Genomic DNA, 16,649 nt, shown 5'->3' with positions numbered 1-16,649 from the left:
TAGTAGGCATATTACAATTCGCTTATTATATGAACGTCAAATAAAGCTACACCGGCTCTAACCCTACACCTATGATCTGAGAAGATTGTTCTCCCCCCTATTGTAGCCCATTATCCAGTCAATACAACATATAAATACAAAACCCTTGACCTTAGTTCCCATCGCAGCCCTGCAAGTCTTTGCACCTGGCGGGGACTATATTTCGTTTTTTTAGCATTAGGGAGAAGGTAAGCGATTTTGACGTGTCTTTTTATTGAACACATTATAAATCATACACGGTTATTTACATTCTTTGCTTTCATAAGTTACTGTTTTAAACAAGCGTTTTTGTTATAAAAATACATGTCAAGATTGTTTACCTTTATTCTACTGCTAAAAATACGAACACTATCTCCAGATGTATCATAATTGTGCGCTCGGGAATAATCCCCGCCACGTGCATTGCAATAGTGAAGATTCTGTGATATCTGGGCACAAACGTGGCTGCCATGCGTTCTGTTTAACTTAGCAACGTTATTTGCACTTTAGAGATATTTAAAGTTTCCTAGACCGGGCGAGTTCGCTTATAAACTAGACTTCGGGGTCCGGTATGTTTAGCTCAATGAACACCTGCATGGAGACCTGAGGACCTGGATGTGGAGGTCAACTTTTGCATAGTTTATTTAGCAAATTGTATCTGCTAGTTAAATTAACTTCGGTTTACGGAGTGATTATTTTAATGGGACAGTATGGGCAAATCTGAAAACTTAGAATATATTGAAAGGTTTTTGATAAAATTAGGCATCTTTTTAATATGCATGTATTTTCTTTGACACTAAAATATATTATAATATGTCATTATAAACAGGTTGACACTCCATATAAAAAAAGAAAAATACATGTGTCAGTATTCTTCAAACAATTTTTTTATACCTTCTAAAACATACGAGTAGACACCTCCAATATTTATATAATATACAAATGCTTAAATACATAGAAAACATCCAAGACTCAGAAACAAATATCTGTGCTCATCACAAAACTTACCGGGATTCGAACCCAGGACCATGGGCTTCATAGGCAGGGTGACTACCCCTAGGCCAGACCGGTCGTCATATATCGTATATATATTTGATATCTTAAAAGACAATGGTACTTTCGTACTGTAAACCCCGCGTCAGCGTAGGTAATTTAAGCTCCAATATGGCCCGATCCTCTAAATTATATAATTCTGTATCTAAATTGGATGTCACGCATTACTTCTGATTCCCAGTAGGTCGACAAATAATTAGTTTCTCAATTCCAAACTCATTTTAAATTGATCGTTAACGTATTTTGGGAATTACTGAACTCATATATTACGAACTTGTGAGATTGGTACAACTTTTAGGCACATGAACTTGAATTTCAAATGGTCATAACGGAATTAAAAATTAACTTTTCTTTTAATTGTGATTTGAAATGGACTTAACGGCCTCATGCATTTGTAAAAAATTAGAGGCAATAAGGCACAATTTTTTATGAGATCGCTCATGCCAAAAGATATAGCCAAACTAAAAGGCATTTTAGACTTAAAAAAAAGCATATTTAGATTTTTAGTAAGAAAAGCTTACTATTCACTCACGGAATATCTGTCTAACGTAGAATTTAATAAAATTGTTGTTAGTTTGTTTTATAATTAGCAGTAGATTATACATGTAAGCTATAATAATTTCATGCTCCATCTTGACAAAAATATTTGTATGCCTAATGGCAAAACATGGTGATACGCTACGATAATTATAAGACCTATTATATTATGTACCTGTGTTTACAAATAAACGTATTGATCGATTGATTGATTGATTGTTGAAGTTGTTACGACTCATAAATACATATGATGTGACCAATGTGTGATTGCGGAGAGCCAGTGCAATCCATACACCATATCATCTACGACTGCCCAAAGAGAAAATACCCCGGAGATACCCTGGACTTGCTCTTCCCTGATGAAAACTATAGTACAGTCAGCTGCAAAAATATGTATCGAGAGAATAGTCTCATAAATATGGTACTACGCTCTTATTACACGGAAATAAGATGCTATGGGACATATTTTTGAGTAAAATGTGTGCACCCATATTTTTACACTTGACTGTACCCAATTAGTTAAAGTTTCAATAATACTGTAAGCGACCTTGACATGACGATTAATGACGATACGATTAAATAAATTATAAATTGATAGTTTAAAAAACACTAGAAAAACACGCTTTTATAAATGCACGTAAAAACCAACTGAAAAACTTCGAAGTCAATATATAATAGGTTTGTTACAACCTTGAAACCTAATCGTGGTCAAAGTTTATTACAAGACTTTTCTAACAAATCCAAACACAGCTATGATACGATATTCCATCATGTAATGCCAGTGCCTATCTTCCGGCTTCATCATCAGACCTTGAAACCTAATCGTGGTCAAAGTTCATTACAAGACTTTTCTAACAAATCCAAACAGCTATGATACGATGTTCCATCATGAAGTTCCAGTCCATATCTTCCGGCTCCATCATCAGATCAGTTCGACAGTACCATATTATTGTATTGTCATCAGAACTACATACAGCTGCCAATTTTCATGACGCCACGATCCTTGGAAGATGGTTAAATTAGTTACCTTAGATTCCATTACATAGTTACATACAGGTCGACCTAATAAAAGCGTGTTAAAAATGCATAGGTAACACCTGAATGAAGTTGATAGTTTAGCGGTAAAAAATTAGTTTCTGACGTGTTTATAATATATATTAGCAAGGATTAATTCATTCTATTGTATTTTAATTTATTGTAAAGGCTAAAACAAATTAGTGTTTCGAAGTTGACAGCTAAAATAGGTAGCGCTGTATGCAGTAACCTTTGACGTTTTTTAACTATTTATTAATTAGTTGGGACACGGGACAGTGTTGATATACAACAAATTGTGTCAACATACTTTCAATCATATTAAAATCCGAGAGGAAAATGAGGACTACGTTTTTATGAAAAGCCGATCTCGAGCTGCTCCTCCACTTTGACCTTAAGACTTGTTCTTTTCAATATAATGAACACCTAACGGTTTGAAGTCCTGAATAAATGCAATATTTTAATTGCAACATTTTTGTTCCTTATCAGTGTCAGAGTGATGTTCCATTAAAATTCCTTTAGTTCCAAATTACGAGGGGACCTCTTAAAATACGGCGTTGGAATTCAAGAAATTTCATTATCTTGGTTGTTTAATTTTTGTTTAAATAACGAGTATTCTTTTAGACAGGTTAAGATGATGAATTATTAACTTTTTAGGAAGCGTCATGTCTTTTTAGTTATTTATATTGAAATGTATCTAAGATCGTGTCATTCACGATAACGCGCTAATTTAACAAATGTAACCTTTAATGGCATGGCAATACGAACTAAGGCATCGTCCTCGTGTATGAGACGATCTAAACATTAAATATCAAATGTCAAATCGCGTGGCAAACTCGAGTTACAGTACTTATTAATGGTACTTACAGTCAAAAATAATAACTTCTATACAACTTCGTACCTTATCACAGTGACAATCGATATAGAAGCTGCTAGAAAGCTCATATTATTGTCACTGTTCTTGTCACAGGGTACGAAGAGGCACGGAATAGTTCTTTTTTTTTTACAAGCGGGCAAAGTTTTTGTTTAACCCCTCGTGACCCCTTGTAAAGTTTGTGAAACGCACTATTGTTCATCACATCAGTACCCCTAGTGTAAATTTAATGGACATCATAACGTGACGAACGCGTTTGCGTTAAGTCTCGTTTTGTATAGGATTTTGAGTTTCCAAAACGTCCCGCTTGGCGCGCTCTTTCTAAATCCAATACAAAATGAGACTAAACGCAAACGCGTACGTCACATTTCGAAATCGAATTTATTTACACTAGGGGTACAGATACAAACCAACTGAACGCTATTAAATATGTATGATTCAAAATCATCACTTTCAATTCATCCGGGAAGAAAATCCAAATTTGCATCATGTTGATGTTATTTGCGTCATACAGAAGATTTACATAAAAAACATCTCAACGCTCTATTTTCTATTGTATAACAAATTTTAGCAACGAATACTAGTACAGTCACGGATATTAATTGTTGAGCCATACTTTACATTGGACATTTCACACTGTTAGTATTGTCTATCAAATTAGCTTGAACCATAAATAGCTCAACAATTGAAGCCCGTGACTGTACCAGAAATAGAAAAATGTTACTTTAATATTCCTGTCAAATTTCATGTCATTTTAGCATGTCATTTTAAAATGAGAGAACTTCTATTGCATGGGATTGGCTTTTTGGCGGCGGATACTCCTAAAAACTTCGACCTCTGGTTTAAAAACCGCACGCCTTACAATTCAGCTCGGCTATTCGCACTCTTTTATTCTTAAATAAAATGTACGGAATCACCCTAACTACCTAGACGAAGTAATTTTGCCTTCCTAGACGTACTTAACTTCAAACACAGCAAAACTTTCAAAACTCCCTCCTCAAAAACAAACTTTAAGTACAATGAGATAAAATCTAAATTCATCTGCAACAAACATGTCTGGCGAGATACCTGCTGATTCATACGCAGCTGGCTTTCACCTCCCTAAGTTCAAGGTGAACTGCATCGTAAGGCCAGCACGCAAGGTCGTTTTTACTATGCCACGTGCTTTGCAGCAGCGATGACAGGTTCCATTGAGAAAGTAGGTACCTTGACATGTTATATGAAATTATTAAAAAAGTTTTCTTATGTTGGTTTTATTAATTCGATGATAATATACAGTGAAAATTTAGTCTCCTGCAATAGTTTACGATTTTAATATCTAGGTCATGCTGCATACTTTTACTATGGAACCAACCCCGAAATCATGACAAAAATTTTGTCTAAGATTTCATACAGTTTGGCTGGTCTGACGTCATCCTTTTCTATGAGAGATTCTATTTTTTCGCGATTTCGGGGTTGATCCCGAAATAAAAATTGCTCAGTATGACCTAAGTATATATTCACACCGTAAATTATTGCAGTTGACTAAAATATATGGTCGTCTGATATCCACTTATTACCCCACTGAGAAATGCCGAAGAAAAGTGTGTCTATCTGTGGTTTCTACGCCTGATATCTTTAGCGCGCTCTGTCGCAAGATCTTTGTATGCTGAACACCATTAAAGAAATTTTAAAGTCAAAGAAAGGAAGCCGAGGTGACGGAAAACCACGAGCCATCAGATGGTCGGACGATATCAGAAAGACGGCCGGGCCGACCTGGCATAGAACTACCACATACAGAACAACATGGAAATCCATGAAGAGGCATATGTTCAGCAGTGGAGGCATATATGCTGAGAAGAAGAAGAAGAAAGTCAAAGAAATCGTTAGATTAGTTGCAATTGTGACTTGCTTGGTGCTTTGTTGCAATTGTGGGAGTGGCAGGGTTACCTTGATTAATAAACAACTGATAAACCTAATATAACTTCTTTTTGTCTTTATCTGTCACTTTCACGTCGATCGCGGAATTCGCGGATTGCTGTCATATAAATTAATAAGAATAATATAGTAAGGTGCGGTACGGCTCCGCCCGTTTACGGGAATCGTACATAACGATAAATTATTAATGTGATTTCACTGTAGATTATTCTAAAACACGTGATGCGATACAAAATAATCGGAAAATCGTGTCGTCAGTGAATCATACGTTATTGGATATGAAGAAATCCTCATAAGTTGACCTCTGTCAATGTCAACTTTTGTATTTATTTTTAGCATGGGGCGATATGAAATGAATAATGGACGACATGTAAATATGAAATGACAAAGGGGTAAAGGAATGACAAAATGTTTTGATGACATATGACATTGTCGCTAGACCATTTGCTATTTTTTTGAAAAGTATAAATTTTCGTTTTTTTTTGTCTGGCGACAAAATCATATCCATCGTAACGGCGAAAATACATTACTGCTAATATCGCCTTTTATAACACCCAGAAACAGTCTTCCTCCCTGTACTCGTCGATGAATAGGGCTGTAATCGAGAGAAATCGAAGTACGCAAATTGCAGGCATCTTTCTCTGTTAGTCTAATTCCGCCATTGGAGTAAAAGAGAAAGATCCCCGCAATTTGCGAAATTCGGTTTTCGCAGTAGACCCAAATGGGAAATACCAGACTTCAAGTAAGGTAATAAGGATATTACCGCTATGTAACTACGAGTATCAAGTTTCGTTGGTCTCATTATCACACTGGGTGTCCAGTAATTATAACCTTCCACTCCACTAGTAACCAGCGACACCACTTTAGGCTGGTCCAGAAAATTGAGTAAAAGTTTCATGGTTTTCGAGATAATCTGCTTTTATATACGACATTTTAATCGTTGAATGTGATCAGGTATACACTGTTATTTATGGTATACACTGTGTATAGCAATTGTACATTTTTCCGGAGGTAGGTTCAGACGGTCGGCAGCCGTTTTGACAGCCCCGACAGTGCAAGTGTTATTATAAACGTCATACTTCTAGGAAATTATGACGTTCACTTAACATTTGCACAGGCTGGGCTATCAAAATCGCTTGGTTTGACTCTAGCTCTCCGCTAGAGTCCGTCTGAGCTAACTTTCCACCAACTTGAACGGAACAAAGTAAGGGAGTGTCATTATAAAACGCCATATTTTCATAGAAACTTGACTATAATGATGACATTACCTCACTTTGACATTGCAAAAACCATACAGGGTTAGCTCCGTTGACTTGGCGCCTCCGTTCCGATATTACGTTAGTTTATGCGATGCTAGCTGCATAATCCTGATCTATACTGGTAAGGTAAATTTCAGGAAGCTCAAGTGTTTGCTAATCGGTCGATTATCATTAATGAGACTGTTTACGGTTGTAATTTTGATGTTGAATTCGGAAACCAAAACCTGGTTGCACCTACCGCACTATGAGACGGGACACACAAGTTTTCTTTACAGCTGCACTACTCTGTACAATCTACTCAGGCTACCTACACATTCGTTGACTTAGCGCTCCTGTGTTCCGATATCACGTTAGTTTATGCGATGCCAGCTGCATAATCCTGATCTATACTGGTAAGGTAAATTTCAGGGAGCTAAGTGTTTGCTAATCGCTCGGTTACCATGAATCTGACTGTTTAAACTTGAAATATTGATGTTAAGTTCAGTACCCCTAGTGTAAATAAATTCGATTTCGAAACGTGACGTACGCGTTTGCGTTTAGTCTCATTTTTTATTGGATTTAGAAAGAGCGCGCCAAGCGGGACGTTTTGGAAACTCAAAATCCTATACAAAATGAGACTTAACGCAAACGCGTTCGTCACGTTATGATGTCGATCAAATTTACTCTAGGGGTACTGAAACGAAAACCTGGTTGCACCTACCGCTTAACTACTTTGACTACTGTACACTGGCACTGGCCTGGCCTGTCAGTTATTTGCAAAAGCTGACGATCGCGAATAACTGACAGGCCGATATCGTCCGGCGAACTGGTAAACAGGTACCTGCCATACGTGCTACCTGCACCAAATGGTGCGTCCATATTCGCTAGTACCATAGACAAAACTGTAAGTTCACATTAAACGCAAAAAAAAATCGATGGGAAAAAAATTACATAGATTTGTTGACTTCGCGCAGCTCCGTTCCGATATTACGTTAGTTTATGCGATGCCTGCATAATCCTGATCTATATTTACGGGTAAGGTAACTTTCAGGGAGTTCAAGTGTTTGCGAATCGGTCGGTTGCCGTTAATCAGACAGTTTGTAGGCAGGGTTAGTAAAAACCGATATAGATTGGATGTATCTGTCAAAAGTGACGTCTCTTCAAACAAAAACGTCACTTTTGACACTGACATATCCGATCCATGCTGTATATAGACCTAATAATTGACGTATCTTAGTTCGAGGTCGCAGTTCAATGTATTTTTGTACCATCCTTTATCAAGCAAAAGTCGAATCGTTTCGTGATATTTCAGTTCGATTAACCGACATCTGCATTAGTAGCAGGTAATTAAAAAAAAATATGTCCCAATAACGCGTTAAATAAAGTCTACTAATTAAAGTACAATCATTCCGTCACATTAAACAACACATGTTTGTCAGCCGAAGTAATTATAATTATAATGAATAAATTAATGATTGTTTCAGTGGTCACCGGCTGCACAGACGGCATCGGCAAACAGTACGCGAGAGAGGTAATTAATCACGTTTGTTAATCAATAAATATCACATTTGCATGTGACACTCATCTGTCAGTCAGTCCACAATTCTCAATGGGCCAGCATGGGAACTATAGCCACCGAATAATTTTGCTAGTTTTTGACGCCCACCCATCCTTATTTCAAAAAAATAAGAATAGACCTATCCCTCCCCCCTGTTTAAGTATTATTACGTAAGTATGTAAAGAAAAATATATTATACACGTATGATTTGTTTCTATTTTTATTTTTCTAAGTGCTCATGTGAGAACATAAGAACTATTAACTTGTGGTGCTAATTAGTGAGTTTTGCTTGTCTGCTGACGATTTCTTCATCCAGTACACACAATACAAGCCCTATTGAGCTTACTTGGGGCCTAGGTTAACCTTGTGTAAAATTGTCCTATAATATTTATAACTTTTGAAAATCAGTTACTTGCGTGATGTACGGATCCGTTCAGCTCCACTGCGATATATTATACATTCAGTTAATTTTTGATAGCGCTAAAGTGCAAAAGGTCACTCGCCTTAGACCTAACTACTTTTTAACTAATTAGCGTTCGTAAGTTAACAGGATAAATTGTGGAGTGATCTACGCCTGTTATAGCCCACTTTCTCTATAGTGAGAAAGTTTTATGCCCATTTTTTTTTAGTTAGCCCGTAATAGAGAATTCCTCGTCGCATTAAGTCCGCCTTTTGTACTATAAGATTGTTTTTCTTTTGTGCAATAAAGATTAAATAAATAAATAAATATAGTGTCCTACTGCTGGGCTAAAGCCTCTCCCCGTGATCTCCACATCTCCCGTTTTGGTGCTATTTCTGGCCAGTTACTGATAAAGATGTCTAAGTCTTCCCGCCATCTCAGTCTGGGCCTGCCACGTCCGCGCTTAACTTACGGCATCCACTTGGTGGACATACTAGCCCACCTATCCAGATGCATGCGGCAGATGTGACCCGCCCAGTCCCACTTCAGCGTGGAATAGGAAATAAACACTATACTTAATGTCCGCAACACACTTATCTGTTATGTTTGCTCAATGCTCATAGTACGTCTTCTTTCTGCGTAGGTCCAGAATATTTAATCAATTTTACAGTAAAACCAAGTGACTTTACATTACTTTCTAGGTCGCCAAGATATGAAAGGAACATTAAGTAGTGAATGTTGCCGCAAGTGTAAGCGCTGCTACTAAACTTTATTACTTATACTTAGGCGAGTTGTTCTTTTCCAACACCTATTTTTTAGATTAATTTCTCTGTTTCCGCTACCCAAAGAATGTCTGGAAGAATTTGCTCTTTAGTCAATTGTTTTCTTTAAGTTGTATCTCTTTTACTGAGGTGTGCCAATAAAAAAATGTTGTATCTATCTTTCTAGGAGCAGACTTTCGCGTACTTTTACTGAGGTGTGCCAATAAAAAAATGTTGTATCTATCTTTCTAGGAGCAGACTTTCGCGTATTAAAGTAGTAATTCTTAGCTCATAAGTGGAATATGATATCTGTATCTGCATGACATGTTTCGATAGTTCAATATTCCAATGGTTGACTGGTAGAGAATGCCTTTTGGCATTAAGTTCGCCATTTGTACATTTTTCTTGATGTGTGCAATAAAGTTAAATAAATAAATATTTGCAAGTGAGTTAATAAGTATACGTTAATTAATAAGGACTGGCACGAGATTTATACTGAACTGTCAAACAAGCTCATATAAAATCCGTGTAAATTTCGTGAACCTACCCTATTATATTGGAGAAGGACATGTGTTTGTCTAAAACATGTCAAAAAAGTTAGAAAAGGCTAAAAACCACGCTGGGAAAAGGCTTCATGTTATAAGGCTGAGGTCTAAACTTGAATCCGAATCATAGAATAGGTACATGATTTATAGTAAAATTGCATAGAAAGTAAGAAAATGTAGGTGCCTCTAGCTTGGTAATCACGCCGGGTAGAGTTCATAAGAAGAAGGTCTGTTCATGAGGTGGCTGAAATAATGAAATAATTATTTTTTTTATTCTAAAAAATGAGGTACAATTACCCTTTAATTACCTGTCCCAATCATAATTAAGTTTTAGGTACTGAATATTAAAAACGACCCGTGGGAGCTCAAATGTCTCGTCTAGACCTGGCTTAATGAGCGTATTAAATTGAACAAATGTGTCTGCAGTCGGTAGTCAGTTGGATATTACAGAAAAATTATGCAAATCGTACGTGACCCGAGCGAAGCGTCAGACACCACGAATTTTTGGGGAAAGTTTACCTAGCGATCCTTTATTCATATGATCTTACCGATAATGAATGAGTGAATAAAAACTACTACTTGGATCAAAATTATTTTCGTTGTCTTCTTTCTGACCACTCTGTGTTTGCATGGATAATTTAAAAATGTTGTATTATTAATGCATGTCTTTCTAGCTGTATATTATATTTCAAATACTTAAGCATAATTAAGACCTAAATTTCATCTCATACAAAAAGCTTCACTCCGTCACATTTTTTGGGAACAAACACAAGAATTTCAAAGTGATTTAAATCGACTTAGTGAGTATTGTGATAAAAATAAACTGTGTTTTAGCTTGCCTAAATGCAAACAAATTACTTTTACCAAGAAACTCCACACCTTTCCCACTTCCTACACCCTTAGCGGATCGAATCTCGAAAAAGTCTCGGTAATGAAAGATCTTGGTGTCAATTTAGAATCGAAACTACATTTAGATTGTCATATCAGCCATATCATTGGTAAAGCGTATAAAATGTACGGTTTTATTATGCGTCTCGGTATCGATTTTAAACAACCCTCAACTTACCTCTATTTATATAAGTCGCTGGTTAGGTCACAAATAGAATATGCCGTGTCGATATGGAATCCTTTCTACGATAAGTACAAAAGCTCAATAGAGACTGTTCAAAAAAAAATCTTGCGTGCCATGCATATCAGATGTTGCCGTTCGCGTTTAAGTTACCACCAGCTTCTCGATAGGTACAAATTACTCAACTTCCAAAGCCGACGCCCCCTTCTGGACGCGATGATGGTCCTATATAACCTCTGCCATAACAAATTCGACTGTCCCAGCCTGACCGGTGCTATTTGCTACCGTGTACCGACGCGGGCTCGGCAGCGCGCTGTTCGCAAGCACCAGCTGTCCGGACTCGCGTTGCCGCACCCATGCAGGAGAACGTGATCCCCTATACAGGCTGGTTTTAATGTTACAATTTGTATTTTAATGAAATTGACATTTTCAAGATGTCTGACAATGTGTATAAGAAGAATGTGATTCAGTTGCTTCAAACAAAACGTTACTAAAAGTCGCCCCGGTGGACCGTGCCGTTTTTACTCGCTCCTTAAAATGTATACCACAAACCAACCACAAAACTACTTCTGCTAAGTCGATAATTAATTTGTTACTGTATCTATAAACCTATGTTGTAACCGTAGCTGTGTTAATTTTAGCTTTATATCCTTTATATTGTTACCTAGCGCTTTATATTGTAGATTTATCAGTAGGTAATCTAGTAATCTGTGGACGATGTTGTTGATCTCACACTTTATTATTTTTTGTATTTTATTTTTGTGTCTAAACCTGTGTGTTACTGTTTTTGTCCCAAATAAAAAGAAAAAAAAAAGGATACGAAAGGAATTTTGCCCCACATACCTATTTTGTTGCTTTGTTGTTGCTAGCTAGGGGGCAAATGTTTGAGCGTTTTTCCCGCTCGGTTCAAAAAGGCAACTCTGAATATATTTATCTCTTAAGTAAGAAGTTTCTGGACGTCCTTAAAAATATATTTAAATTTTTGAAGCAAGTACAAATTATTCGAAAAATAACGAGTAAATACCAACTACCATATTCGCGAATAAATGAACCGTACAAATTTTAAAATTACGAATTATTATGGCAATAAGTAAGTTATTATTAGTACTATTACTAGTAGGTATTACTACAGTAACGGGATCCACGGGCATGCAACAACTTCCTATTTGAACAACTGTAGTGAGGATTGTGAAGCTTGAGACTGGAGTGTGACGACAAAGAAATGAGGCAGTAGCATGCTATTGCCTCATTTCAATTTGTAAATAATTCGATAATACATACATGTATCGAATTATTTACAAATTTCTAAAAATGGTCCGATACGTACCTCAACATCTTAAATCTGTAAATTGATTTATTAGTCTTAATTCTGAAAGCTTTCTAATTTAAGTATTTACATTAATAAATTGCATCTTATCTATCTTTGATATTTACTTACCAAAATATCAAAGATAGATAAGATGTATAATTTTTTTCTTGGGCTATGAAAATATTGGAACATTTTCCAACGTAAGTTGGCTTTTTATTATTTAAATGTTAAACTTAAACTTAGCCATAAAATAAAACTAACTAAAAATACTTTTATTTTCTAAAATTGAAAGATTACCTCAAAATATTCGATCGAGAAAACTTATGTTTTATTGAAAATGGAATATCATGAAATACTACAACTAAATAAATGCAACTAGACGCCACTATAAAATTTTATGTTCATCCTAACGTCTCTTTCCTGCATTTCATTGTCGGATCATATTGAAATAAATAGACAAAGGTTTTAGCAGACAAGGCAATGTGGAATGTACCTACTGTCGATTTATATGAAGGACGTTACTGGTGCACGGTGCAGGGTTAAGACGGGTTTCGTGCATTATTTATCCTTTTTCTTCATATTCATATTCATATATTTATTGCATCCATGGTAGGTACACAGGTGTTACATAATAGTTTGTTTCGCAAGGGTCCTGGTAGGGCACGGCAATTATCTTAAATCTTACATTAATTGTTACAGTTTATGTCAATAATATCAATACCTATTACCAAAGATTTATATAACTTCTATATAATGTTAATTTCAAGCTTAAATTTATGATTGAAAATGAAACAAGTCCAATAAATGTACAAAACTACAAGATAATTACATTTCATCGTTCAAAAAATCATTAAGCGTATAATAGCACTTATTTATTAAAAATTCCTTCAACTGCTTATTGAATAGTGTGTCTGATATTTGCAGTTTAATGTCGTCGTTGATTCTATTATAAATTTTGATGGCCATCATGTTTGGGCTTGATTTATTTAGCTTTAGTACAGAACTTGTCGGTGGCGCCAGGTTATTCTTAAATCTACTTTCAAAACGTCGAGGATGGTCGTCAATTTTTGGAAAGAATTCCGGGTATTTCCTGACAAATTTGCAGATTTCTAAAATATAAATTGATGTTAACGTCAAATTTTTGTATTTTATAAAGTAGGGTCTACAATTGTTGGATTCTGTAGTGTTGGCTAGTTTTCGTACGCACTTTTTTTCTATTTTTCTATTGTACACTTTATACCTGTAGCAGTCAATTATTTACTGTAGTACCTATGTGAAGTTAGGTTTAAAAAATAATCCTGTATGGCTAAGTACAGTCAAAAGATTTAATTTGTGACTAATTTCTTACCTTGTCACAGTGACAAGTAGTTAGATTCTAAACTACAATGGGGTCCCCATATTGGTAATCTCTCGAATAGACTGAGTTCTGCAGCTTTTGCAGTGAGCAAGATCCGTCAGTTAACAGACGTGAAAATAGCTCGATTAGTTTACTTTAGTTACTTTCATAGCATTATGTCATATGGTATTATACTATGGGGCAGTGCTTCAGAGATAAATACCATTTTTGTTCTGCAGAAGAGGGCTATTCGTGCAATATATAAAATGAACCATAGAGACACACTTAGGGATAAGTTTAAGGACATTAACATAATGACAGTGCACTGTCAATATATTTATGAGAATATTCTGTATGTACATAAAAACATTGCCGGTTTTAAGAAAAACTGTGAAATACATAATATTAATACTATAAATAAGCATAAGCTCGCAGTGCCCTTCACTAGGCTCCATAAAATTAAAAAAATCATTCATGGGGAATTGTGTAAGATTTTACAATAAACTTCCTAATATTATAACTGAATTGTCTGTTAGTAAATTTAAAAATTATGTAAAACGTAAGCTTATCTCTAAAGCCTATTATAGCACACAAGACTACATGAATGATGAGACACCGTGGGATTAAGTGTGATTGTAAATAATGAATCATTTATTGCTATGTTAATAATGATGAAATTGATAATTCAATGTATATATATACCGTATTTTTTGACATTTAGATTTTATTCTAGAAAGTTTCTAGACTAGTATTTTTATACAATTTTGGTGTTTGACGATCCTTTTGTGAAATTCTTATTATTAAGTTTACCATATCTATAATAATTCAATGTTTTTTTAGAGAACAATAATATCTGAATCAATAAATTACTCTGATATTTAGATTAAGATGATATTTGTAAAATTTGACGATTTAAAAGTGCTTGCTATAAAGAATATATTGACTTGACTTGACAAACAACATATAAGTCGACCTATAGACCTCATACTATTGTCACTGTGACAAGGAAAGAAATGGCTCACAAATTAAATCTTTTAACTTAAAGTCTATGTAGAGGACAGAAAGAATCATGTAGACTAACCAAATCAATAAGTTGTCATGTCTAAAATTAATTCCATCTAGAAATATGATTCCACACAGATCACAGTATTTTATGCAGTAACATGCAGTAAAACTCTATGGCCCGTTCCATACAATAAAGATGTATGCAAATCTAAACGCGAAGGGAATATTCTATTGAAATATTTCATCCGGTGGAAATAAATGGAACTCACTGGATTTTGTTATATTACTCGGAAGTATTTCACATTTTGCAGCTTATTGGCTTTTACAAAATTCGGTTCCACTATTTGCAATCGTGCATTTGCTACCAAATCAATAATTAATTCGAGCAATCCAGAATACTGCAAGTATAGGTAATACAAAATTTTCCGACTACAAGAAAATCAGGTTATCAATAAAGGAAGAATAATAATGTTAGCAATCGTCAGTCATTAATTTGTATGTATGGGTGTTGAGTTTGTGTTGGTATGCTTAGCTGTTAAAGTTATTATCTGCTGCGGCTCTAATCATGTGATTTGAATATTGTTTATAACAATACTTATTGAGGTGATATAAAGTCATTATTTTTTTTTTACTTTGACGTGTCGAAGCTTAACTAAGATGAAGATCAGTTCTTAAGATTCCATGTGTACAGTCGCTCCATGTGTACAATTGTTGAGCCCTACATTGGAGATGTCACAGCGTTAGTATTGACAGCCAAATTAGCTGTAACGTAAATGGGTAAGTAATTAAAAACTCTGACTGTCATTTTACAAACAGTGTTTGTTTAAAAAAAAAAAACACTGTAGCGTAGCGACGAATTCTACTTGAACAATTCGAATTTAAGGTCCGGTGACAGGGGTAACTTTTACCTAACTTCCAAAAGGAAGAAGGTTCTAAACAAAAGAAATAACAAAGAAATATACAGTTGGAAGACTTGAAAGTGTTTAAACGTTTTATTTGTTCCTTTTCAAATCGAATTATTCGTCGAAATCTTTCACATCAAATACCGGCTTCTTATAACTTACGCGCACAGATTCTCATCCACCAAATGAAGAATAATTACAACGTTTTTTGCCATTGGCCACCATTTACGAGTACAAGTTATTTACATAGAACTATTACAATATTTCCGCTCCATATCCTAAAATCTCGACATAACAGTAAACAGCTTTCATAATCACACATGTCATTATTTCTTGTATATAACTTTACGGTATATTTACATTATTAATAGGCAATTTAGTATGCAAACTAGACATTCAGGAATAATGGTTATTAATGTTAGTGGATTGTGCGTTAGATCCGACAAATTACAATTTACGTTGTTTGTAGGTTATTTATTGAAAGTCATATTGCTTATTTATTATGCATATAAATAAATATAAAACATTTTATTTTACAAACAATTTTGTTTGAAAAACTTTATCAACCCGCCTAGGCTTCTCGTAATAAAATCTTCGGCGTCAAAGTTGGTTAAAGAAGGTGTCTTATCGTCATAAAAAAGTAAATGATTTGCTCCATGTTTATTGTTGATACGATGGAACACACGATACCAATATATCTGCATATATAAATACAAAAAACGCCACATATACAGCGAAAAATGTAACCGGTCTTTTATAATAGTAGTTATCGAATTTATTAAGGTGTGTTTTCCGATGTAATGATTATATTAATATTCTTTGAACATTTGATTGGGAAACTACTACTAACGTTATACGTGCAGTGGTAAAATAATTATAATGAAATAAACTAATACGAGATTTTTATTTTCAGTTGGCTGCCCGCGGTTGTGATATTGTTCTAGTCAGTCGATCTATCGACAAGCTGAGGGCGACTGCTGAAGAATTAGGTAAGTAAAGAACACCAACTTGAACGAGGAAATTCGAATCGAAACAATAAATTAGCCAAAAAGTACCTTGTTGAGCTTTGTTCGTCATGCGCGTTGAATTCGTAAG

At 35.1% G+C, this 16,649-nt stretch overlaps 1 protein-coding gene across 1 annotated transcript in view; it reads left to right on the top strand.

Moving 5' to 3' along the window:
* LOC133529407 (very-long-chain 3-oxoacyl-CoA reductase) overlaps nucleotides 1-16,649 on the top strand; it is a 47,442-nt gene that overhangs the window by 13,985 nt on the left and 16,808 nt on the right. The window contains exons 2-3 of the mRNA XM_061867115.1: nucleotides 8,154-8,200; nucleotides 16,468-16,543. Of these exons, the coding sequence (XP_061723099.1) occupies nucleotides 8,154-8,200; nucleotides 16,468-16,543 (123 nt within the window). The remainder of the gene's footprint in view (nucleotides 1-8,153; nucleotides 8,201-16,467; nucleotides 16,544-16,649) is intronic.

Source organism: Cydia pomonella, chromosome 20 (genome assembly GCF_033807575.1).
Source record: "Cydia pomonella isolate Wapato2018A chromosome 20, ilCydPomo1, whole genome shotgun sequence".
NCBI classification, from domain to species: Eukaryota; Metazoa; Arthropoda; class Insecta; order Lepidoptera; family Tortricidae; genus Cydia; species Cydia pomonella.
Note: the sequence above shows the minus strand (reverse complement) of the source record. Positions and strands in the feature narration are given on the sequence as shown.